A 27,981-nucleotide genomic window follows, 5' to 3' on the forward strand; every position below is an offset into this window, starting at 1 on the left:
TTTAAAAACAAGTAATATTACAATTTATTTTTAAAATTTTATTTACAAAGTGCAGAGTAATATACAATCAATGGGACTACAGATTTTTAATATCAAGTATAGGTTCACCCAAACGATTAACTCAAAAGAAATAAGTTTTCGACATTCTATGCCACGTGTCATTTTAAATTGTATATAAATTTGCACTTTTATACAACGTAATATAACAGGGGGGAGGAATAAAATAACAAAAAATATATATATAACATTCAGAGATCAGAATTGAATAAATAAAATAAGATATCTCACTAGAGCCTAGATATACACAGCTTGCATCTAAATATGACAATGAAAAAGCAACAGCGAGCAATGGACTAGATGACAGCACAATTTAAAGAGTAGATCTCTCTATACAATCCAAAACTTAAAACTGTGCTACTTTGCACTTAAAAACAACATTTTCATAGATGTGAATGAAACTGATAACAATGTTACAATTATGTACACAGCAACTATACAAGTCATTTAAAATTAATTCACGTTCACAGGCACAGGATCCGCCGGAATCAGTGAAGTGAAAAATGAGTAGATGACAAAGAATATTGTGTAAGGAACTGATAATGCAGTTTGCATGGGGGTTCGTGCAGATGGAGTTGCAGGTTGGTTTTCTGCAGGTGCATCCTCAGAAGCCTAAAATAATGAGTAAGAACACTTGATATGCAGAAACATTAAAGCATGTCAGGGGTGCTTGTGATACGAAGTAAAAATCACAGAAAATTTTGTGCACAAAAAATCAATATCAATTTATATTCCACACATGTTTCGTATTTAACATAATTCTTTTAAAATAAGATTTATAATTAAATTACCTACCAAAGATGAATATCACACCTTTATAGTAACTAATTTAAGAAAATTTTTAATTCTTTCAAAAATCGCAGTGTTGGATTATTAAAAATCGCGTTAATACGAATAGCGACATACTATTTTAAAACCATGTGAATACAAATCGCAATGTATAACTTAAATTGGGTAAATATGAAAATCATTAAATCATTGTTTGATAATCAAGCTGCCTGAATAGGAATCGCGATATTAGCATATTACGGCACAGTTTCAAATATTCAAAATGGCTAAAATTCCGTCAAACCAAAAGAATCAATTGGCAGATTTCAGCCTATTGGCAGAAGAATCATGTGCATGTAAGCATCTGGTGAGAGAGAATTAGAAAAAGTTTCAAAATTTAAATTTTAGAGTGAGAAATGCCGTGGAAATTTCTTTGGATTTTAAGTTTTTGATTAGCAAAAGTTCGAGAAGCAATGGTCTTGAGAAATGCAGAATTCTGTGATATTCTAAAAAACAACATATGCCCTGCTTCTAACTTTAGACCTGGAAGGAAAATACGAAAAACCCAGAATTCCGGGATACACCCAAAATATAATCACCCCTAGCATTAATGAATACACATTACAAGCAAATGGTATTTGATTAAGCTTCAAAAGTATGAATCATACACTATTGAACATCAATAAACATACTTAGAAATATAATTTTTGAAAACAAAAGACTGAGAATACAAGTTCACGAGTTATAGATATATATTTGAATGAAATTAAGTTTGAGTACATGAAATAAGATTGAAAGACCGAGAAAATTATATCGCATAATTCTGAACTTCTAAAAAAAATTGACCTTAACATTTCTGAAACTAGCTTTTGGAGGAGAAAAGACTATTTATACAGAAGATGTAGCATAACTGTATTTGATAATTCTGAAGAAATATTTAAAAATAACTTCTTATTTCCTTCCAACAATTTTTTCATAATTACAGACATTAAAAAAAAAGTAAAAGAAAATAACACACAGGATTAAAATAAAAAATTACATTAAAATAAAATTACACAAAAAGAAAACTTACGAAATTGGCAGCAGTAAAAATAACTAATTTTTAGTTAAATAGGCAAAAAAAAAAAAAAGAAAATTATCCTACTTAAGACTTCATGCTGAATGTCCATTAGGAAACTGGGAAAAAACATGTAGAATTTAATTGATTTGCTAAACACTGGTTTTTAAATTAAAACTTTATTTTTCCCCCCAATAAATTAGAAAATAAGGTATGTTATTGAAAAAAATTAGTTTCACAGAGTTTTGTCATACAGTACTTACTTCAGCATTTTCATTAGCTTCAGAATTCTCTTCTGGAGTAGTATTAAGTTCGGGTCTTTGTCGTTCATTAGCTTGTTGAGCCTCGTCACGTTGCCTTTCTCGATTTACTTTGGCAAACCTAATAAATGAATAGAAAATTCAGCGTTTAATGCTCTGGCTTATAACTCTAATTTAACAATACAAATTTTATGTAAGAAATTTTTTCAGGATTTATTGGTGTACAAATTAAATAATTATTTTTCAAAATATCACAATGCTCAAAAACAGAAAAGTGTGTGGAGATGTTACCGTAAAGAGCAAAGATAAGAAGAGTAATTTTAAACTATTAATCACAAAAACTGTCAAATCCAGAGTTTAAACTATAGTACCAATAACTCAAATAATAAATAAAATTACTGATATTAAAATTTGACAAATACCCAAGAAGTAACAGAAAAAAAAATTAAAATCATAATAAATAACAAGATCAGAATTTGGTTATGAAGAAGGGACTGTAAAACCTGAAGTGTTATTTTGAAAACCTAAAAATAACAAATAAATAACAAACATCTATTCTCTTTTTCCTTGAATACACAGTGACTGATAATTTCAATGGCAGAGGAGGCACTTACTTAGGGACTCACCTTTTCAACCTCATTGCGTAAAATTTTAAACTTTTCTTCCAATTAAATATTATTTTACCAATTTTTTAATAAATTTGTCAGTATTTCAGAATTTGTTTAATTAAAATCTGCACCGTACTAGTGCAATGAAATAACAGTAATCCTATTTTATATACTTCAGGCAAAGCAAAACAACTAAATTAACAATGTACTCGCCAAAAATCATTGATATAAAACATTTAAGAATTTTACTTTTAAGAAAAAAATATAATTTTTTTACTGTAACTAAAAAAACTAAACTTTTTTTCAAACAAGTCTGCTTAAATAGTGATAGTGTTAAAAAAAAAAAGTGGAATAATTTTCGAAAAGTACAAAGATGGGTGATAAAAATGAACAGACATTAAGCACTGAATGTTTTTGATATAACATGAACCTACAATCACTGTCAAAATGTATTAGTATAAAAGATTTTTCGCTCAATATATAGGAAAATGTCATATTTTCGAATTTGTTATTAGGCAATCCAGTAAGATATTTCTCAATATTATCCAATCTAAGTTCTTTAGTATGGTTATTGTTGCCTGGCATATGGCGGGTCTAAGCCTCATCATTAATTGGAAATCTCTAAAAGTCTCTCTAACTACTTCACACTTAAGAGACTTTTCATTTATAATTCATCTAAGAAGGAGTTTGAAATTTAGAATAATTGTTTTAATTTTGCCCCCTCTACCTGAAAATTGAAAATTGCTAGTAAATTTAATGTTCTACAAGAAGTTCCCAGACACAAGAATCTTTCCTACTATTAATGTTTCACTCGATATTTCATAAATGCAATGTTAGATATTTTGTCACACATTAATGACGTTCAAATAAACTGCTTATTTTTATACTTTTGATGATTGGAAAGCATGTAAAAAGAGGAGACACTATTTAATAACAAAAACACAAAAAATAGCACAACAATTTTTAAAATAATAATTTAGTTTGGGCCTATTGTAACTCGACAAGCTCTCAAAAAATAATTAACAAATTCCTTGAAAATAAATTTTAAGAAATTTCTTTTTGTATTTCCTATAGCTGTTTAAATAAGAAACCAAACTATTATAAAAAATGATATAACCAAGAAATTTATTTTTTACAGGTTTGTTTGAAAAAATGTTCTTAACTCTAGAATGCCTTTGGCAGGATGAAATATAGAACATATTCCTTCGAAAATGAATTAATTGTTTGTAGATAATATCTGTTGATAGATACACAGTTGAAAAGCGAATTAAAAAACAGAATACTTACAAGACTAACAACACCATCAAGACAAAAACAGCAATTATACGAGGTGGTGAGGAGTAGTAAATAAGTATGGCGAAAAACATGGTTGCTCGACTCATAACGTAAATCAGATCAATCCAGTCCCATCCATTTTCTCCAGCAGCTCTTGGCTCAGCATTTCGATTCACATTCTGAGGAGGAACTGCTGGTGCAGGCTCTTGTACTGGTGGTGGGGTCATAGGTATTTGACCATTAGGAGTAACTCCATTATATCTATAATAAAAAAAAAATACTAAATATTAATTTAAAAAAAAGCCAACCCTAGTATGAAAATAAATATACAAGTAAACAAAATAAAATAGTAGAATTTATATGAGCTCGGCTAATGAAAAGGTACATGAAAATAAAAAATCAAGGATTTGGGGCAATATAATAAGCCATATTTTCACATTTTTCCGTAAAGTCTTATACATAAGAAAACATATACTACAATTATCTTGAAAATATTTACATAGTTTTAATGTCTCAGTTTCCAGTAAAATCTGTAAACTAAGTTCCAATCTGGTAACAATATTATGGAACATTTTGATGTAAGAAAAAGTCACTTTCAAAACAGCTTAACTTTACACAATATTGCCCCAAATTTTTAAGTGAGTTAAACACATTATGACTAATAGCCAAACGGAAATTCAGAAATCCTGCTTAATTAATGTATGCATAAAGTAAATAGATGGTGGTAAAAATAAAATTTAACTTACTGTGATAAATACTGAGCCATGAATTGAGTGTACATTTGCTGCATTGCAAAATATTGATGTACAACATCTCCAGGTGTATTGAGAGCTAAGAAGTTGGTAGTTCCTCCTTGCACACTATAAATATATGTAATTATTAGAAAATTGTGTTTTAAACTACAAAAAGAAATGTTCCAACAATTAGATAAAAATAATAACTGATGTGCTTTACACTATATGAAATACATACCACAACTTGAAAATTAGTAAACATATATATAAAAAAAAGACACTTGTACAGTGCCCGATGGTTTGTATAATCACTGGTGAGAGGAATAAGTAGCTTATAATCAGCAAATTTTAACAGAATGCGTATTTTTGAAATTCATTAAAAAAAAGATAGCCCTAGAAATGGAGAGAAAAAAATTACACTAAGCAATATTTAATTTTCTTTTCTTGAGAAATTGTCAATTTTCAAGTGTCTAATTACAATACAAGGTATTTTTTCAATTTACTCTAATTACTAATTATTTTTCACCACTCTTTTGAGGAAAAGAGACTTGGGATTCATTTTAGAATGTGGAAAAGGGAAGTGTATCTGAAGAAAAATGTATTTAATTCCAACAGAAATAAAAAGCGCTTAGTTGAGAATTCAGAAAAAAGTTGTTTTTTTTCCCATTGGCATTGAGAAATCAATGAAGGGAATAGATTTCAATTTGTAATTTGTACATTTCTAATTTAATTAATATTAATTTTTAATTAAATTTATGCTAACAATTATAAAGATTTCTAATTGACAATTAAACTTTGCAAATTAACATTTATTTACTTTAATGAATCCTATTAAATATTTATGCTCATAATATTCTGAAAAACTGAGAACAAACCACCTTATTGCTGATGTAAAGTCGATATTCTGGTGTATGTTTGAATTAAGACTTTCAGTCACCAATCAAATTAGAAACGGTAGCACTTTATAAATATTGATGTCAAATTATTAAAATAAAGATAAACTCAAATACCATATTCTAAATGCATTTTGAAATATTCAATCAAAATTATAAGTTTAATAAACCTGTTTTTGTAGTTATTAGTTAAAAAATAGGAAAACTCAAGTTTCTTTATATTCTAAAAAACTACTACATATATTAAAAAGTAAGATTTACAGGAAATTTCATATAAAAACTAAACTACATACATTTTTCTTTAAATGCTTTTAAATTTAAGAAATTCATAAAATATCTTAAGTGTTTCATGTTTTACATTGTACATTATAGCAATGCAATGATCACAAGAAAAATCCTGCACATTATACATGCTGCCATTTATATTCTTGACAACAAAAAACTCGTCAAGGAAATTTAATTGAAGATAATTTAAACCAGGACAGATTTAGACCAAGATTAGGAAAACGTTTAGACAATGATAAAAGTAACAGAATGATAAACATTTGTGAACAATATTAACTGTATACACAATATGGTTTTGAATTTGTGAATACAAATACAGGGTAATCTGTAGGTTGTACAGGTTTAAGTGATTCATCCAGTCTCAAATGGCTGATTATATACAAAAGTATATAACAAGATGGATCATACATAGAAAAGCAAAACACTTATCAAGTTTCAGGTACATACTACAAATGTTCAATTTTTGCACCACCCATCTTAACAGTAATCCAGTTCAAAGTTTTGCCCAGGCATTTAATTATAAATATCATGTTTCTATTTATGTCCATCACAGTAACAGTGATGCATTGGTGAAGAAACTTCGACATTCATTAAATAGAACCTAAGTGATGAATTTGGGGTCATGGTGGGAAGGAGAAAAATCATCCAGATTAGAGTGCCCTATCCAGTTATCTGTTGGGAAAAACAAACTGATCAATCATTGGAATATGTGCGAAGCGACCAGGCATTAAGCATTTGTAGTATGTACCAGAAATTTCGTAAGCATCTTTTCACACATGACCAGTTTTTGTACACTGCAAACTTGAACAGGATGCCTAGCCAAATCTCTCAATAAAAAATAAGCACTTTTAAAATATTTTTTAACCACTCAAAAAATATTTTTAATTACTATATTAGGAATGCACAACCTGTGGCCCGCCGACTGTCGATGTGCGGCCCACAGGAAGTTCTGAACGCAATAAAAACATATCTCTTAATTTGGTTTTAGTTTAAAAAATATAAATTTTCTTTAATTAATATATTTAATTCAAATTTATATTACTCAATAAAATGTGTATATTTTTTGCACTTTCATTCTGTTAGCTTTTTTGGGTTAGAATTTATACCCCCTCCCTCAACATTTATGTATATATATATAATTATTTGATAAATTAGTGTTAAAAATGGAAAAAAGTTTTTTAAAAATGAGTATCAGGTTTTTTTAGTTCGTTTGGTTTTAGTTTCCGCCAATATGTTATTAAGTTTACTGATAAAAATAGTTAGTGCTTAGAACACAATTGTTTACATAAAAATTATCATATTTGCAACTAACATGACTAAATATGCGTGCAGCCCTTTGTTAATCTACCTGCTGTATAAGTGTCCCTCTTCACTCAAAAAGGTTGTGTACCCCTACACTATATACATCAACAAAATGTAAAATAATTTTCAAAAACTTTACATGATCATGATGAAACAACTAGCTTCAGACAAAGAACTCTTTTTCCTGATTATATTAACCACCATAAAAAGATGGATAGATTTTTCGGTTTGATTTCAGAAGGTGGAAAATGGAAGCCTAAAATTGAGAACATATTGCAAAATGCAGCAGTGCAAGAATCTCACCAAACCCAGCTCAGTAGAAGCACACGCGGACTCCCAAATATTTAATCAAATATGTAACATGATTGGCGCTATCATACCTTATGGAACGACAGTACGCCGAAATGGATAGTGGTTGAATGAATTGTGAAAACTCTGAGTAGAACATTGTGAAAACCACATTTTTGCATAATACGCAGCGAAAAACAACATGATATAGGGGAAAAAGCACTTTTAAGAGCTTTTAAAAAAGGATAATCGGAAATAAGCACGTTTTAAAAACACTATGCCCCATGTAGAAAATAACTATTCTTTTTAAACCGAATAATGAATCATTAAAATTAACTATACAGTTTGTAATTATATGCTAAACCAAAATAAAATAAATAAATCCTTAAATAAAAAAAATTTATTGAATACAATGAATGTAGAAAATAACTATTCCTTTTAAACCGAATAATGAATCATTAAAATTAACTATACAGTTTGAAATTATATGCTAAACCAAAATAAAATAAATAAATCCTTAAATTAAAAAAATTTATTGAATACAAAAAAAAAAAATTCTTCAATGTTAGAATAGTCAAATCTACATTGTTGAAAATAAACATAGCTTTATAATTAAATAAGCAACTGACCCAGTGAAAACTGGTGGAGTTGGTAACTGCTGATTAACTTGGGGATATAAATCACTTTGATTTAAAGGAGGAACTGTTAAAGGAGGTGAGGCAGTTTTCTGTAAAAAATAAAAAATTCATGTAAAAATGACATCAGAATAGAAGTATTATAAAAGCAAAATAGTAAAAATAACAACAGCATTATTAGCATTATCCTGTGTTATAAAATGTGTTATAAAATATGTCTGAAATTGAGGGCAGTAAAAAATGCAATTATAGTTATAGTGATATTTCAGATACTGAAGTAATTTGGAAGATGAATAAAAAAATAAAAAACTTTCTCAGAATTTTCCGTTACATAAAGTGCATCATTTTTCCTCCTCAAAAACTTCTTGAATAAACTGATCATTATTCCCGGGCATCAGAAAATCAAATAGGAATTTGAAATCTGTGAAAACCGCAAATGTTTACATTTTTTTTTCATTAATTATGATCACTGACAATAAAAATATTATGAGTTTAAAAATTTTGATGTATAAAAAAGTTGCATTTATCAACGAAAATAACACAAATATGTGTAAAAAATAAATTTGCGCACGTAAACAAAATTCAATTGGTTCAACATGGAAAAAATAAATATGTCAAATAAAATAGTACATTTTTATTAATCTAGAGAATAATAATAATATTCTAACACTAAATTTAAATGGTATATACTTTTAGAAGATTTAAAATATTTGATAAGATTTAAAAAAAAAAAGAAAAAAAAGACAATCTAAAAATGAAGTATTTTTAAAGTATATGCTTCTTTCTTTTTTATAGTAATATAAGTACTTAGCTGTACTTTAAAATTAGGCTTAACCAACCATTAAAAAGTATGTGATATTCCAATGCAATTTGATATTTTTAGCACTACTCAAGTATCTTGAGTATAATGTGAAAGACAAATCATTATCTTAAAAATCAAAATGTTCCGGCAGCAAAAAATTTTTGGCTAGATATTTTACAAGACCTTTTTCATCGAAAGCTGATTTTTTTGCAGCCCAGTGAATTTTGAGTATAGTAAATATAAATTATTAGATAATCAATATTAAAAATGCCTAACTTGTATCCAATCATATATAATGTAATCCAATTATATATATAATGCATTAGCTTCAATAACTAAAATATTTTCTAACTATTTTCACTAAAAATGTCTAAGTCAATTAAAAAGGAAAAACTAAAGATATAAACAAATTTGATTCTTGTTTCGATTTTTTTTTCTGCACATGCATAATCAATATTTTGTAAAATGTGCACATTCGCACATTCTTTGATATGTGAATGGGGGGAAAAAGATGAACATGTAAGGTACATAAACATAATTCAATCATTTTCAACAACTAAATGTTAATTTTGAAAGTAACCAACATGTATTAAAATAATGACAAATAAATAAAAATGAGTTATGCATACCTCATTGCTTGTACTTGACTTTTGCGGTTCTAATTTCACTGGGCAAGGACAAACAAGGTGAAGAATATGTATATCTTGAGTCTAAAAATAAAAAGGTAAATGTAGTTCAAAATAAAGAGCGAATTCTCCTTTATAGAATAATAAATAAAAATACTAACCGGATTTAATATAGATTTTAAAGGAAGATGATCAGGCAATAGTTTTCCTCCATAAATTAACTTTTGATGACTTGAAGCCTTAAAAATAATTTTTATTTTTGTCAAAATAAAGAAATGTAATAAATAACATTTTCTGAAAGAAAAAAAATTATGAAGGAAATGAATACATGAATACTAACATTAAAATTTTATAAACAATTGCAATGTAAATGTTACTTGATCAGATAAAACTTAAAATGTTTAATGTAAAAACTTATATTTAAGACAGAGAATAAAAATACTTTTAATAGCTAAAATATTCATATTATAAAATTTAAGTGACAAAGTAATATAATTTTAAGAAAGAAGACAAAATGTCTCTTGAATAATTATAAAGGTATGGTGTCTTTGAACTTTTTTTTAATCTTGGAATATTCTTTTTTTATCATAAAAACTAATGACAATCCAAAAATGAAATTTTTTTGTATCACTGAAAATACTATATATGAGATAAATAATGAGCTTCCTATAATTTGTGAATATTACATATTCAAAAAATTTTCTTGTTTAATAATTTTATTATCTATAGACTAATATTGAGAAGTAAGGACAAAATTCCTGTGACTATACTTTAATTAAAATCATAATGCATGATTAGTCAATTTAAAAGAATCTCTGTCCGTAACCATAGGAATAATTGCTATTCTATTTGTGTACTTTCGTTATTGTCAATAAACTTATGAAATAGTTCTGTCCACCAGTTTTTAGAGTTCCGATATTTAAAACAGAAAAATACCACTCATTTTTTTTTTTAAAAAAAACTCGAAAAACAATTGTTTTGCCTTGACAATAAAGTATAAACATAAATTTTAATTTGATGGAAAATTTTAATTATTTAAAACATTTGGGTCCATGAGTTACAATAAATGTAAAAGTATAAGTAAAAGAATGTTGTAAATACAAATATCTACTATTTATAAAACTGTACCTAACCTTAACAATATGCAAAAAGTTTTAAGCTTTAAAAAAAGATGGTCACCGCTCTTTAATAAATTATAAACCTAATATTTTATTACTAAACCAGGAATATACATGCCACTTTACAATAAATACAATCTTAAAAAAGCATAAATGAGAATAAAGCACAAAAATACAATTTAATTTCTCTTTAAACTTAACATTGAAACTAACTCTTAATTTATATTCCATTTAGTTTTTATTATTCTAAATTGAAAACTTCCATTTTAAATCAATAAATTACAGAAATTAGCAATCATTACATTACCAGGGGTCTGTCTAGGTTTTTCTGTGAGGTACCTATTTTGTGAAAATTTAGACATAATTTGTGAAAATTTAAAAACTATATTAAAAAATCAACCCAAAAATATGGATTTATCGCTTCTTAAGGAATACAAAAATAAAATTATAAGAAAAAGTATTTTGTGAAACCACTGTTTTTTCTTAAGTTGAATTTGTGAAGGTACCGCTAAACGGTATTAAATTCGGCCTAGACAGACCCCTGATTACACAAAACTCCTTTTGAATAATAAGTATAATTTTAAAACAAAGTATACGCTTTTGTCTTTTCACACCAAAGGAAATAAGACTTAAAATTTCAACACAATAAGTCTTTACTTGAATTCCTGTTTATCTTTCAAAATAATGTTCTAAAAACATACAAAATCCTAATATATTGATAATATAGTACTTACTGGTTTTGTAGGATGTGTAGTAGATATCTGATCTTTAACTTGTGCAATAGTCCATGTCATTTCACATTGCAATTTAAAATCATCAACATTCTGAGCTGCTGACTTTATTATCAACTGCACAGACATTTTTTTGGGTGAATTTTTAACCTGTTAATATATAAATAACATTTTTAAATACAATTGAATATTTTTACCTACAATCATGAACTTACTTGTATTAACTTACATATATTAACTACACAGACATATTTATTTAGGTAAATTTTAAACCTATCAACAAATAAACAGCTTTAAGCGATTATACAATTTAACATTTTAACTTTATTTATATAAGTACTACCTGTAATAAATACCATTAAGTTATGATAAACAAATTATAATGAAAATCATGAATGTTCTGCACAAAGAAATTCGTCACTAATAGATATTTTTGATCGTGAAACATCCATTTGAGAGTAAGAAAATGAAAGGAAAAAAAAATTAAAAAGACACATCAAAACCGAAACTATCTATTATAGCAATGGAAATATGCAATAGATTTATATTAAAATACTTTTAATGACATGAATAAAATACAACTATTAAAGGAATTAATTTATGAGTACAAAATCTGTGACACTTAAAAGGGAAAAAAAATATCCACTTTTTGAATGGTTTGCATTAAAAAATTTTAAATTCACCAAGTTAGATAGAAATGATGCAATTAAACTTTTCGATTTTAACACTTTAAAAAGCTAGTAATTTTAAATTTTATAAGTATAACATAAATATGTAAAATGCGTATAATACATATACACCCATTTTTCGTATTTTGACCCTGAACTCTGTAACCACACTTATGACATGGTCCAACAAAATGATAACATTTCATACTTACCTCTTGAGCTGATTAAAGGTGAATCTATAAAACAACTATAATAAATTCAACAACTATAATAAATTTTGATAGATCGCACTGAAAAATAAAACACCAATTTCAATTTGTTATTTTTAGAATATTTGTCGTACTTTCACTTTATCTCACACAGCTCGCGATCCGGGTACAGTAAACAAGAACCGTGAGCAAAATAAACTGTGCGGCGCTGAAATCGTTTGATAGTTTTTTCTAGACAGTTTCATCAGAAATTCTATTTGGCGTACCCTCATTGGTCCGATTAATCTAATACTCGTACGATCACATGACATGTCGGTTTATTATTTGTTCATTTTTGTTTCGGTTTTGTGATTTGTGAGATCGTTATGTTTATCTTTTTAAAATTATGTTTTATATTTTTTTCATGTTATTTGAATGCGTTGAGAGGGAACAGCTGTTTATATCCACTGTATTTCGAAATGTCACAAACGGATGTAAATGAATTGTACTACAGCTCTTTCTTGAGTGAATACAATAAGCGTGACGATAGTGGAGCGAGAAAAAGGAGTTTCGAAAATGAACGCGTTGAAAAAATAAATTATTTCATTTCTTTAGTACGGACACTCAATGAATAAATTTTCATAAAAATCAGGGCACTGTGTAAAGTTGTAGGAATTGGAACATGCAAAATTTAATATTTATGTGTGCTAGATAAAAATTTAAAAAGGGTTTAGGAAATCTGTGTTATTGAAATTAAATTTTTTTTACCGGCTCTTTAAATTAAGTTTTGATTTAATTCTAATTATATTTATCCACAATTTATTATTATTTTTTTTTTGCACTTTGGAAAATGCTAACAACAATATTATGATAAGATTAAAGTCACTCCAGCTTTTTTTTTTTTTTTTTTTTGGAGTTAGTTAGTTTTTTTTTTTTTTTTTTTTTTTGAAATATTTATACAATTTTGTTGTTGGTTAGATTTCAAAATATTATTTGGTGGGGGATACCTTTATTTTAGTTGAGTTTATTCTTTATAACCAAGTTCATAATTTCATTAAATCTTCAACTCAAAATTTACATAAGAGAAGCCTATTGGCCATTTATAACCAGTAGACTGGGCAAACCAAAACATTACTTTTATTATTTTATTTTTTTAAAATCTTTTTTGATGGGCCTATTGTTTTGATAAATTTTATTAAGTATCTGAAATGGGCCAGAATAGCCTGGTTGGTAGGGCGTTGGACTCATGTTCGTGATAACGGGTGTTCAAATCCAGCCGGCGCAAGAATTCCCGTGTATCAAATAGCGATTAGTCCATGTTAAATCTGCCAGGGTCACAAAGTCCTTCAAGTTCCCTTAAAATGCCGACGGTTGTAAAATAAAATGTATCCGAAAAGATCTGTGGAGGCTCAGGGTATAGACCGTTCGCTTTCCAATGAGGTGAACCGGGTTCGAATCTCAGTAATACCTGATCGTTGCGAACTACGCACCGACTACAGTGCTGACGTAAAATGCAGAGATGCCAACTACTTCGGACGCGCCATAATAGTTTGAAAAACGGTAAACTAAAAATTGCAAATATTTGACTAATTTTGTTTACTATTTAAACGATGTCGCATGACTTAACTGCTTTACTTACTTTATTTATAAAAAATTGGGCACCTGGGCCGCGCAGCGGCCCCTATCCCATACATCTAGAAATTTACATAAGTTTAAAGTAATAACATTTTGAATTTAGCAGTCGATGTGGTAGCTAATACAAAATTACAAGCACTTTGCATGGGTAAATAAACATTTGAATATCGAAACTAAATTTACACATATAAATAAAAACATAATTTGAAATATATATACATAGGCTGACATAGATAAATATGGTAGATATAACATTTGAATATCAAATCTAAATTGACACATATAAATATAAACATAATTTGAAAGGAACATATTTACATTGTGGTAGCCATAAAAAAAATCAAGCAGTTTGCTTGTGAAATAATAAAACAATGAAATTTTCAATATGACAAATTGGCACTTTTACATAACATTCGAAATGTTGATTCTAGACTTACATTAAAAATAAAGATAAAACATGATTTGATATGTACAATAATTGATTTTTGAAAAATGAAAGACATAATTGATGAATATAGACAAATCATACCTTGATACATGATAAAATAACATATTTGACTTAACTGCTAAAAATGTGGCGAATTATATAAAACTTTGAATTATTTAGAAATAGTGGTGGATGAAAACCTAATAAATTGAATTTATTAAACCAAGATTCGCATATTAATAAACTACCACTTGAAAATATTTATGTGCTGTCCGAAGAAAGGTTGCATAACTGAAAATGTCCTCAGTACTAGACGTATCATGTGTTGGAGTCGCTTTGCTATCTGGCTAACCTTGGGGGTTTTCATGATTTTCCTCTCCATGTAACGCAAATGTGGACTAGTTCCATCAAGACGTTCTCCACGAAGGCAAATTTCGTTCAATACTCAATCGAGGAATTCTCTTGTGTTCTGAAGTGGGTTCAATATTACAAGAGTATGGAGTTGAACATTAGTAGTATTAGTAAACCAAAAATTGGGTCGGCTGTTCAACGACGGTTATAAACTAAAATATATCCGAAAAAGATGTCGGAATTCTTAGAAATATCTAGATTTTTACACAATAAAGCTTTATTTTTTGTGACTGCATTGTTTACAATTCTCCTTACAAAGACGATTGTTGCGTTTTCTGGTTAAACTCTTCAATTTTGGCAGAATAAATAAATAATTTGGAACAATTATTTATTGTAATTATTACAGTTTACAATAAATTGGAATATGATGTTAATATTAATGACGTAAAGAATCTTAATAAGGAAGAAAAAATAGATAAAGATTCTGGAAAGTTAGAAGCAAAACAGAAAGATTTTGGATAGATTTTTTGTAATCATTTCACTTTATCTACCAATTTTCTTGCTTATCAATTTTTTTTATCAACTGTTAACAATATTAATTACTACAAATTCTTCGGTGGAATAGACATTAAGCAAAATTAAATTTGTAAAAAGCATTCTCCGAAAATCAATCCTCCAAAGCGTGTTTGAGGATTGATTTTCTCACAGGTAAAAGAAAAAAAAAAAGGAAAAAAAAACGCTGGCAAAACAGCCCGAAAAATAAGGCATTAGAAAAAGCAAAAGAAAAAACTATGCAACGTGAAATTGAACTTGAATTAATTAAATACTATTCTAAAATTAATTAATATACATGAATCAATTTGAAGTTAGCGTAAAGGAACATTTTATATTTTTAATACTTCTATTTTATATTCTTATATGAACTTCAAAAATTTTCTAAGACAATAATTACATAATTACAATAATTGTAATGTAATATGATAAACATTTAAAAATAATGCTTTTTAAACAACTTATTTTTTCAAAAAAAAAAAAACTAATGGCATATTATAATGAAATATTCCATTATTTTTGTAAACATTGTTAACTTGTCATGAAATTAATATCCTAAGGGAGTCTTTGCTAATTGATACATTATATATGAGATATATAACTAAAAAAAATACATAAAATTTTAAAAATTCCTTTGTGCTTCCTTCAAATTAGTCCTTCTATACAAATTAATTTTTTAAAAAAAGAACCTACTTACATTTGAGTGATCGTTTAATTGCATTAAATTTCAGCTCAATGGCCAGTATCGAATTGGTAGTTGAATTAATACAATTTTTAAAGAGAGCAACACTGTCACATGTGAGTTTTACATTGCAATCTTTGTCTTCTGGAAATAATGTTTTTCAAAATATTTTTAACTGTGAATATAATTGTGATAGATCAGATGCAAGTAATCAGGTGTAGTTAAAAAATTGTTGTTCAAATAAAAATTTCATATGCATTGTTGTTGTTTGCGAAAGTAAGAGAAAGAGATTTTTCAAATTTGAGGGATGTCCTCGTCAGCCTTGGGAGGGGGGATGAGCACCGCTTGTAAGTGGTCCCACACATATAGTTGAAGACTCAGCAACTGATAACAGCCAACAAATATGAGATTACAAAGCTTTAACAGATGAAGCGGATCCCAGTGTCTTATCATTAATACAGTGGTTCCCAAATGATGTTCCTCCTTTTGGTTAGACAACGATTTAAATATTCCACTTTCATTTAAAATAAATGAATAAAATGGGATTATTTTAATGAGGGAGCTCGATTCCCAGAATATTCTATACAATTTTTTATCTTATTTTTGTTATCACTTAAAGAAAAAAAAATAATAATAAGGTGAACAATTCTATTCTAAGTAAACAATATATCATTTAGAAGCAAATGTTTTGGGAGATTTGGTGGACATGCTTAAACTGTAAGCAAAATATTGAAGATCATGCACGATGCTTTTATAAATTGTGCCCTTTACTCCCATGCAAAATTTACATGGACCGAAACAAGCGTAGAAATTTAAAGGTTTTTATCCATTTTTGTTTTATTTCATTTTTTCCCCTTCCATTTCTGACATTTAAGCTAGAAAAAAGTTAACTTCGTCTCCTCTTTTTGGTCGATTCGAATTTTGCATAAGATATCATTTCTAAGCGTGTCAAGAGTTTTGCCATGTAAAATCTTCCAAAACATTTGCTGCTAAAGGAAAGATTGTTTACATAGAATTCATGGATGAAAGTTTGTATTATTTTGTCCCCCATTTGTAGTTTGTAGCGATTCCTTGCAACTATTTTAACGTTAGTTTAGTCGTCACAAGGTTCAAACGTAACAAATCTTTCGAATCTGATTGGTGCAAATTTTAACGCAAGTTCATCAGCGGAACGCAGTGAGAATAACAACATTGTACTTTACCCTGTTGCTTTACGAACGCCTTACGAAATCTCAAATTTTTTGCCCTTCTTGAAATAAATATTTTCTGTTAACGGAGGCAGGAGAAATTAAAGGTTGAAAGAGAAAATTTCTAAGAAATAAATGGAATCATTTATTATTCTAAACCCTTTTTACGAACGTTTTCTTTTATTAATTTTAACTAAGAATTAATTTTCAGAATTAACTTTCCGTTAATTTTGAACATGAGTGCAAACTGAATCCTCTGGATAAATTTGCCTCCTTTAAATAGTTAAGTAATTACTAAACTCAAAAAAAAAAAAAAAATTGCTCTAGTTGTAGTTAACTACAAAAGATGGAGTGTTTTCTATCCACTGAAAGTAGTCAAATGTACTTTTTTTTCCTTTTAAAAAAATAATCAAATGGGGGTAGTTATAGAGTTTTTTGCATCACATAAGCAACATGCATGGAGAATATAACAAAGAATGTTAGATGACATTGCACAGCTGTTTCCCAGCTGCAGCTGTTGGCATGTTGCTCGTCTAATTAATGTTAAGAAGCTGTGTTAACTTTTCATTTCTCATTCTATGACGACTGCATTTCTCTTCTTTTTCGCATTTAGTATATAAGTTTTCGCATCCAATTCTCTAACCACCATATCTCATGATTTTCGCGAGAGATTTTATTTTAATTTTGAAAGTATCTTATTTTACATAGTTATTTTTGAATGAATTTGATCATCACTACTCATAAATAATTAAAATATACCCTTGTAAATTCTCACATACATAAATATTCCTCCTCACGCCGAATTGGAGCATATGACTTTTATCATAGCTCCCAATCTCGCTCTATTTGTGACCCGGTTCAACCAAATGTTCTTATTAGATCATCTTACGGTTCTGATTTCAAACCCAAGTGTATATATTTATATTATTATTATACTGTGGTAGATAAAACTACCTTCTATCTAAGATATTAACAATTAAACATTTCTGCTTCCACTTTTTTTCTTCTTTACTAAAAAAAAAAAAAAAAAAAAAACGTCGCTTTAAAATGATGCTAGGGAAAAACGAATTGTCTCTTTTACAAAATGTTAAAGACCGGTAACTCTAATCTTTCATTCTTACCCTTGCATTTCGTTAAGCTGAATATTTTATCAATCGGAATATATCAATTATATAAGATTATATATATTGTGCTATACAAAGCCGTTTTTAAGGATGGGCTCCAATGGACCTGGACCCAGGACCCCGAGTTCTGATGGGCCCCCCGAAAAATCTAAAATCTCATTGCATTGTTTTTTTAAATTATTTTTTTTTTAAAACTCTAACTCATTTATTATTTATAACTTAAAAGGATCCCCAGATTCCACTTTTTTCCTCCAATTTTAAAGTTTGATTCTGAGCTGAGGCCCTCTACCTTAATACCTTTATGATACCTATAATATATACCTATAATACCTTTTTTACATTGTCGGACGCTTTTCAAAATCTAATGGATATAAAACAAATATAAAATAATTGCTACTCTCCACTTTGCTAACCAAAAGAGCAATAAAACGTTTTTTCCACTGATAAAAGTATACCCAATTTTGTAGCTACCACCCACTGAGTTGTCAAATATAGCCTTCTCACTTTACACTGTGGAAAAATGTTTTTAGATTCTTTATATTGCTTTGGGCTCTTTTTTCCTAACTTCGGAAATATCAGATATCTACAGAAACACCCTTTTGTACACTCAATTTTTTTCTCAAAATTCATACTTTCATTCTATTTTTCACAATACTTTTTCGTAAAATTTAAAAAAAAAAAAAAAAAAAAAAAAAACACGTGTCTAAAAGAAGTCGTGAACCTATATAATTGAGTCGGCTGTTAATATAAAATAAAGAACATATCTGGAAATTTTCAACAAAATCAAGAATGTCACGTATCCAAATGACTTAATTATTAAATTTTTAAAAAAAATAAAAAAAATATCCGCAATGCAGATGTGTATATTTGGGGCTAATGATTATGAAATCTGACACAAAACTGTGAGATCGTGGGTTCTAGTTGACAGTTTTAAATTATTATTTCTGAATACTGAAAAATGTTTTCTTATTTTTTTTAAAGTAAGCATGTTAAAACTAATAATTTAACAATTATTTAAAAAACTAGAAGCCTCCGCCCCCTGTTCATTTTGCCCACTAACCCTCGTGTTTGCTTCTCATTAATCATAGCAGATTAAGAGGAAAAACGGTTTATTTCCACTTTTTTTTCTACAAAAATTACGATTGAATTGCCATTTACATTTTGAGGACGACTAAATTTAGGCAAATCAATAAAATTGGTACCTCCCGCAGAGTTATTACTCAATGAAGATAGACTCAAGGGATAGAGCATTCGAATGAGGTGCACTGAGCTAGAATCCCAGTGGTGGCGGGTCAATACGAATTCTGCATCCGGCTTACACTTTCCATACTGCTGATGGGAACTATAATCATTGGTAGACGGGTTAGAGTCCCCTTGCTGTCACACTAACCGTGAGAGGCTTTCGTGGTTTACCTCTCCATGCAACTCAAATGCTGGTTAGTTCCATCAAAACGTCCTCTACGAAGGCAAAAATTTCTTCCAATACTTAATCCTGGACTTCTCTTGTCTCTTGGATTTTGTTCAAATTACAAGGCTACGATGTTGAACACTAGAAGTCGTAAACTATAAATTGGATCGGCTGCTCAATGACTGTTATAAAATAAACTAATAATTTGGCCGTGATAGCTTGGCTAGTAGGGCTATGGACTTGTGTTCGTGAGAATGGGAATTCGAATTCCGTCGGCGGAATTATATCCTTGGAATTATATCCCTATAAAATGGTGACTGATGCATGTTAAATCTGTCGGGGTCACAAACTCCACCAAGTTCTCATAACAATTCAATACCTCTGGGTACTATTCCAGGAGTTCCCTTGTCTTCTAGATTGGTTTTGAAATTACAAGGCTACGTAGTTAAACATTGGTAGTCCTAAACTCAAAATTGAGTCAGTTTTTCAACGACAAGTATAAAAATAATGATCAAATTGTATTTTCTTGTATTCTTTTTGATTCCTTGCATATTTTCTACACACCTTCATAATTTCATGTTTCTTAGTTTTATATATTTTGAGCAGCAAAGCAAAATGTCACGTAGAAAAAAAATGTAGAAAAAATGGGTAAAAAATTATTTAAAGTTGCAAATAACATATACATGTATGTAAAATTTATAATTAAAAAAACATTCAAGCGTTTCAAGCATTATTTGGGCTAGGACAATTAGGCATAAATGGCATGCATAAAGCAGTGAAAAACAATCTCAAAGATATATTTCCAAACATCCTTCCATTTCGAATGTTTTTGTCTCTTATGATAACTAATTGTAGTAGCAAATGTTCATTCTCCAGACTTAAATTAATAAAAAATGAGTTAAGAAATGCTATGACTCAAGAAAGATTGAGTCATTTGTCAATAATGAGCATTTAATATGATGTCTTACAGGAAATTGATTTTGATGATGTGATAGAGCATTTAATATGATAATGAGCATTTAATATGATGTCTCACAGGAAATTGATTTTGATGATGTGATAGAAGACTTTTCCTCTCAAAAAGCGCGAAAAGTATAGTTACGTTAAATTTTCGATAAAAAATAATGTATATAAGCTTTTATAATTACTTTATATGTGTTTTACTTTTAAAATAAAATAATTTTTTAAAAATTGCTCAAAATAAATTTTTTTTCTCTAAATTTACTCACAAAGGGCCCCCAAATAATGACAGGCCCAGGGCCCCTGTAAACATAAAAACGGCTCTGGTGTTATATATCATGGACTTGTGATGTCCTGATGATATTGAAGAGTTTCGTTATGATTCGTTTGATAAGTTTCGTTATGGTTAGAAGTCGTTGTGATTGTTTTAAGGGCGCAAAGGTGAATCGGTGAAGAATATGGCTCCGTTCTTCAAAAAAGAAAAAAGTGGTAGCACAAGGATTTCATTGTTAAGATTTATTTAGCAGAAGCAAGATAGCTCTGTTTTCCCCGATGTATTGATAATATAAACAAATCAGAAATGTTATATTAAATTCAAGGATAAATCTAAGTGATATTAAAGCTCAAGTTCAAGGATAAATCTAAGAGATTTTAAGGCTCAAGTTCAAGAATCAAGGATAAATCTAAGAGATTTTAAGGCTCAAGTTCAAGAATCAAGGATGAATCTAAGAGATTTTAAAGCTCAAGTTCAAGAATCAAGGATAATTCTAAGAGATTTTAAAGTTCAAGCTCCGGAATCAAGGATAAATCTAAGTGACAAAGCTGGAATTTTAGGTAACAGGTCTAAAGATCCGTCTGGTTTCAATATTTGCTTACTAACACTTTCTTCGTAAAAGCACTTTTTACTTCATTATAATATTGGTGCAATAATCTTGCAGAGATGCCAACTTGCTCCGGACAGAAAATATATATTTTAAAGTGGTAGTTTATCAATTGTGATTCTTGGTTTAAAAAATTTAATTTAGTAGATTTTTATCCACCACTATTTCTAAATAATTCGTAGGCTTATAAAATTCACCGATTTTTAAGATTTATGTCATTTTTTCAAGTCATGCCGTATCATAAAACAGCTCGTGGTGGAAAGGTCTCACTCTCCATTCGTAATTCACCGTCGCATTGCAAAGAATCCACGTCATTAGAAGAAATCATTGCTACCTGTGGGATATCAAAAAAAATACTTTCCACCAGTTGAACACGAACATATTGACGATCTCGTAGAGTTCTACACTCAGTTTGATACAGAGGAGCTGATTGGTTTAGATAAATTACTTAGCAAACTGCTCATTCAAATAAGATCAAGTTACTCTGGAGACTATGAATACTCCTACTTCCTAAAACTGACAAATGCAGCTTATCACGTCAGGTGGAAGAGGAAAAACTTTCAAGCGGAAGAAAACAAGGAGATGAATAAAAACTCCATTCAACTCGAATCAATAATGACTGAAATTAATTCAAGCACTGAAGACATAACCATGGAAAATAAAGATGAAAACCTGAATACAACACCGAATACAGAAACAGACACGGACATCAATATTAACAATAGCACAGAACCACCTGCAAAGAAAAGAAAAAAGAAGAAGAAAAAGCAAAATGCAATCAAAACAATTGAAGATAATTCTACACTCATATCTGCAAACAGCTGTCCTTCTTCTAGCCAACATAATTCAACAGATGACGTCACTATCTTGCCGACAACAAAACCTAAGGAGGATACCGACAAAGTACGGGATCCGCCCAGCAAACCTGAAATAACACTGCAAGCCAGATATATTAAGGTTTTGGTCCGGGGCCTGCCTGTGGACTTTGATACAGATGCCATCAATACAGAATTACAGAAAAACAGTATTGAAACCTTTAAAATTGTGCAGTTTAAGAAAAGAATGGGAGAGGCCTGTCGGCTCCTTCCACTTTTTCTCATAATCCTAACATCAACGGCGAATCACCAAAGAATATTCGAAGTCAACAACATACAGCAGATCCCGATCAAAATCGAACGATTTCGAGGAGGTCGAGGACCTATACAATGTTACAACTGCCAAAATTATGGACATACACAAAGCCACTGCAATGCACCTGCAAGGTGTGTAAAATGTGCTGAAAACCACAGGTCACATGAATGCAACAAAGACAGAACTACACCTCCAAAATGCTGTAATTGTTACAAAAGCCACACAGCCAACTATACTGGGTGCGAGACCCGTCCCAGCAGAAGGAGCCCTCGAACAACATCATATTCGACGCCTAAACTTGCTCATCGATTAGTGTCATTAATCAAAGAATTACAGGAATTGCTCAAAAATGAAGAAGTGCTCCGTCTTCTGCGGGGGATCATCGGGGAAACATCTCAATCCCAGTGAGTTCTACTTTTATTTTCAAGACTCTCAAGTTAAATTCACTGAACTTTTCACATCAGACTTTTACTTAAGTTAAATTAAATTACATTAAGAATTATTTTCTGATAATATAACCAATTTATGCATACATATATATCAACTTTGCATGTTAAATTCTTTTGAAAATTCTATTGTATTTAATGAGCAATACTTCTCTGATAAAATATATTCACTGCATTTTCTCCAAATATGTTATTTCATCATGTATCAAGGTATGATTTATCTATATTCATCAATTATGCCTTTCATTTTTCAAAAATCAATTACTGTACATATCAAATCATGTTTTATCTTTATTTTTAATTTAAGTCTACAATCAATATTTCTAGTGTTAAGTCAATTTGTCATATTAAATTTCATTGTTTTATTATTTCACAAGCAAACGGCTTAATTTTTTTTATGGTTACCACAATGTATTCGAATGAACTTCAATGTATGTCACAATTAAATATGTGCTAGTTAAAATATAGAAATTTAATTAGTGAAATATGTATCAACTTATGTTATTATTTATTTATGTCAACTTATGTATATATACGTCAAATTATGTTTATATTTATATATATCAACTTAGATTCGATGAATCAGATATTCAAATGTTATATTTACTCAAGCAAAGTGCTTGTTTTTCTATTAGCTACCACATCGACTGCTAAATTCAAAATGTTATTACTATAAATTTTCTGTAAATTTCTAGATGTATGGGATAGGGGCCGCTAAGTGGCCCAGGTGCCCAATTTTTGTAAATAAAGTAAGTAAGTAAGATTTATGTCACGCTATACCATTTAAAAGCAAGCAAAAATAGTGAAATAATTGCAAGATTTATTTTGTAGTTATTTACCGTTTTTAATTATTTTGGCGTATCCGGAGCAGTTGGCATCTCTGATCTTGTCTTAGATGCAATATAATATAAGTTTGCAATCAGAATACTGTAGCATTACAGACGGTCCTTAGAAGAATATAGCTTTCAGAACTCAAATTGTGTTTGTGCCACGTCCGGTTTTGCTTTTAGCCTTAATTACCGTCAAATTGTCTTCGATGAATGTGGTGGTGGTGGGGTAAATAATTTAGGCATTGCGTTCCATTTTTGTACTCATATTTATATAGGGAAAAAATGTTAGTTCATATTTTAATTAAGTTCATATAATTTTAATTCGTTGTTATCGTACATTATAAATATCTCCATATATGTTTCTCTTATGTGGCACAAAAATTTGGGTATTTCACTATCTATTGGCAAATAATAAATACCATATAATAGGATAAGAAGCTTATAACCATCTTATAAGTCATAATAACCATCTTATAAACCATAATAAGCACCTTATAAACCATAATTATTAACCTCTATTTTGATGCTTTTTCGTGTTTCTTGAATCAGTTTAAAAATGGCAGTGCTGTAAATGTTAGCTTACAAAAGAATTGAATTTTAAGTTAATTAAATATTTATACTAACGCATTTAAATCTAGAAAGCGAAGTTATTTTATGAACATTTTACTGTGCGTAATTGGTACTGAAGTTGACCATCATGATGTACGATATTTCAATTGAGAAAAAGAATGGGGGAAGGATATCTACATCAGCTGATTAAGTCAATGCCCCGCTGTTATAAATGTCAAAGTGTAAATAATAGGGATTTATGTAGTAAAGCTGCTCTGCCTCTTGCTATTCTGATTAACTATTTTGTATGAGAGTATCACGTCATTGCATCTATCTGTATTTATGAGCTATTTTTCTCAAGAAAAAAATATCGTATCAAGAATATCGTTTCCTTTCTCAGACATTGAGTTTATTTGATCATAGTTGTGAGCTTTAACATATCTGAACATATAAAAGTTTTAATTACGTGTTAAATATTCAAAAAGAGAAAAAATGCTCAAACTAAACCTTTTGCATGGGTTTCACTTAAGTTGAAAGAAAGAAAGAATGATTCCCGAATAAATGTCTTTTAATTCTTATAAAAGTTAAGTAAGTTGTAAATTTCTTATGTTGAACGCAGATGTCTGACTATACTTAAATTGGTGATCTAATAAGGCGTGGCGCCACGAAATATCTCACTCAGTTCGAAAATAAAATAAAAATAACTGTAAAAAGACCATTATTTCAAACTATAGTTACGAATTCAAATAGTCATAGCTGAATACGGATCAATCTATTTGAGAATTTATAAAGACCGAACGAAATAGCAAACAATTAAGTTTCTCCTCGACGTGCTCGTGCTGGTGTAGTACGTAAAGATGCTTTTACATGCCTGACAACTTTTAATCTTTCCGAGGATAATTTTTCCCGGTGACCATACAATGGAAATTAAACTATAAGTATGTTCTTGCAATTTGAAAAGAAGTGAAGTGATTATGCCTAACCATGTGATGTAAATCAGATTTAATTGGATACTTGTAAGCGACGTCACGCTTGTCTCGGACATGATTGGCTCCTGAATCCTGCCATGATTTACAATCTACGATTACGTCATTTGCTGGTATCCAATTATAGACAAAAATATACTCTGTAATTTGTTAAAGATTGAACACACAAGCATTAGATTGTCGTATATTTGTATGAATCAGTGATCAATTTGAATGTACCTGGTAGTGGTCAAAATCGTTTTAAATTCAATTTATAAATGAAAGAATGCATAGAAAGCTTGTATTTTGCTACCACTCTAAAAAAATTTTTTACACAAAGTGTATAAAAGTTGACAGTGTATAATATAAAGGATACAAAGTTACCTCCCCTGCTCTTTTGTTAATAGTCATTTTATTTTAAAATTGCAATTCATACAGATTAAGAGTAAAAAAGGTAATAAAGATACGTAATAAAAGAAATTTCATATAGATATATTATAATAAAAAAGAGAAAGAAAATAATAAAATAAAAAAAACGTTTGTAAAAACAACGTTTTTGACGTGATTCAAAAAAAGGAAAAAAAATAATTTCTTTATTGTCTACTCTTCTGAAACGAAATACGTTGGACGAGTCACTTTCGCAATTAACTTCAATCACCACCTAAAATGAACCCTAAATGTTACGTTTTGGGTGTAACATAAATTAAATTATTTTCTCCTTTTTGAATAACAAGTCTAAAGTACTTTTTACTTTTATTTTATTTCAATAAAATATAATAAATAGAAAAAAAAGCTTAAAATTACCTCTTATTTTTCCGGTTGAATTAAGAGTGAGCAAACAAGAATTCTAGTTCGTTTTCGGAATTTGTTTTAAAAACTCTTTTTTTTTTTCAATGGTTACGAAACAGAAACGCATTTTATTGTTGTTAAGAATCTTCGTGATTTGTCACATAAGGAAATTATTTCGCGTCAGGATGACGTAAAAGGAAGCTAAATAAAACGAAGCAAAATAAGTGTAAGAGAGAGACAATGAAATAAAATGACCTTATCCTTTTTTAATATATGGAAGCTTCAGAAAATAACAATTCAGGGTTTCCGCGGTCTTTGAAAAATTTTAGTAGTGGTAGTAAATTAAGGTTAATGCTAAAAGATATTTTTTACTTTAACATATCCCTTTATCTTGAAGTGGTTTAGAATTTTCCTGCATATATACTTTCTTTGAAAAACAATTTTTAGTGGTGGTTACGCAGAAATTAAATTATTGACATTTGTTTAATTTTTGCTATCACTTTTTAAAATTTACCATGCTCGCGGGAACCTTGTAATTGTATCCTCTAACGCAACCCCTTGATATACGAAGACGTCTGGGAGACGTTATTTGTTTCTAATGTCAAAACAATGATTGACGTGTCGCAGACGTCTTCAATTCAACATTCCGTTGCGAGTTGTTGTTTACAGTGCAATCAAAGATCATTTCTATACCAAGAAATTAATAATTCAGCACAGTTTGGAGTTTGTTTAATGATATGTCAAGGGGTTAAAGTTTTCATTCAAACGTTTAGATTCATTTTGATTTTTTTTTAAAAATCATCTTCACTAACTACAAGAAAACTCATAGAAGTGAAGTTTTTAATAGTACTTTAGCTTTAGTTTTTCACAGCTCTAGTTTTCTACAATTTTAAAGTGGGAGTAATATCTGCCAACTTCTACGGTAGTTGAAAAAGATTTTACTAAGCAAAACAATAGTTAAATTTAATAAAACAATAATTGTAGCAAAACAATAATTAAATTTGGAGGAATTTTCTAAAAACTAAACTATTAGGACATCTATAAGCATAATTAGCCAACAAATAGATTTTATATACATATTTTTTTAAATTATTAATACGTCGTGGAAGTTAAAAAATTTTTTTGAAACTTTAAGATTTAATACGCCAAAACCCTAGTGTTTCTACCACCAAGAAAATTATTTGTCAACAGACGTATAAGTTGGCAGCTATGCATGGCTGATCAATTGGTAGCGAAACAGATCAATTGAATTGATAGCAAGATGCATACTAACATCCGAGTATTTTTGCGGAAAATATGTTTTCTCATGACAATAACATATTGTTTCTTAAATTAAAATGGTTGCTAAAATAAGAAAATTTAACTTTGTTTGACCACTCTTCTTGACATGATCTCGCACAATCACCAAGCATCGATTTGCAACGAATCTACTGGAAAGTTAATAGTCTAGGACAGACATACCAATTGCCTCGGATTCGACAAAATACTTTACTAAACGATAGGGTACTGAACTAAATTTTGTGCCGATTTTATGTTAATTTTGCCAACTTTATAAAGGGCTCCACAAGGCTTATCTGCATCAAATTGGCTTATCAGATAAGTCATTCAATTAATTTCAAGTAGTGGTTAGTGAAAATCCTATAAATCGAATTTACTAAACCAAGAATCATACAATAAAAGACTAACATTGGAAAATATTTTTCTTCTCCGGACAGATATAATTTAGAAAAATGAGAAAATTTAATTTAAATTAAAAATGAAAGTGATTT

The 27,981-nt window shown here is 29.1% G+C and overlaps 1 protein-coding gene across 4 annotated transcripts; it reads right to left on the reverse strand.

Moving 5' to 3' along the window:
* Positions 1 to 26,301, reverse strand: Herp (Homocysteine-induced endoplasmic reticulum protein). 4 transcript variants are annotated; one of them, XM_071182075.2, is made up of 9 exons: positions 26,228 to 26,301; positions 11,443 to 11,589; positions 9,752 to 9,829; positions 9,594 to 9,674; positions 8,157 to 8,254; positions 4,772 to 4,885; positions 4,038 to 4,286; positions 2,146 to 2,263; positions 1 to 669 (listed from the first exon to the last, which is right to left on the reverse strand). In XM_071182075.2, exons 2-9 carry the CDS (start codon positions 11,566 to 11,568, stop codon positions 511 to 513), a joined length of 1,023 nt encoding a protein of 340 aa, XP_071038176.1. In that variant the 5' UTR covers positions 11,569 to 11,589; positions 26,228 to 26,301; the 3' UTR covers positions 1 to 510. The 4 variants fall into 4 exon arrangements, with proteins under 4 accessions (XP_071038176.1, XP_042911802.1, XP_015911026.1 ...); XM_043055868.3 differs by lacking the exon at positions 26,228 to 26,301 and adding an exon at positions 15,958 to 16,327; XM_016055540.5 differs by lacking the exon at positions 26,228 to 26,301 and adding an exon at positions 12,320 to 12,570.
* Positions 26,302 to 27,981: the final 1,680 nt, after the last annotated feature.

The sequence above is a fragment of the Parasteatoda tepidariorum genome, chromosome 4 (assembly GCF_982258835.1).
Source record: "Parasteatoda tepidariorum strain Cologne lab strain chromosome 4, Ptep-v5.0, whole genome shotgun sequence".
Lineage (NCBI taxonomy): Eukaryota > Metazoa > Arthropoda > Arachnida > Araneae > Theridiidae > Parasteatoda > Parasteatoda tepidariorum.

Bases quoted from the DNA above. Each gene is read 5' to 3' on its own strand.
- Herp (XM_043055868.3), bottom strand. From the start codon at position 15,981: ATGCAATTAAACGATCACTCAAAT. The intron at 9,675-9,751 runs GTTAGTATTTTT...TTTTATTTTTAG, and splicing joins TAAAATCTATATTAAATCCG to ACTCAAGATATACATATTCT. The intron at 2,264-4,037 runs GTAAGTATTCTG...TTCATTTATTAG, and splicing joins TTGATGGTGTTGTTAGTCTT to GTTTGCCAAAGTAAATCGAG.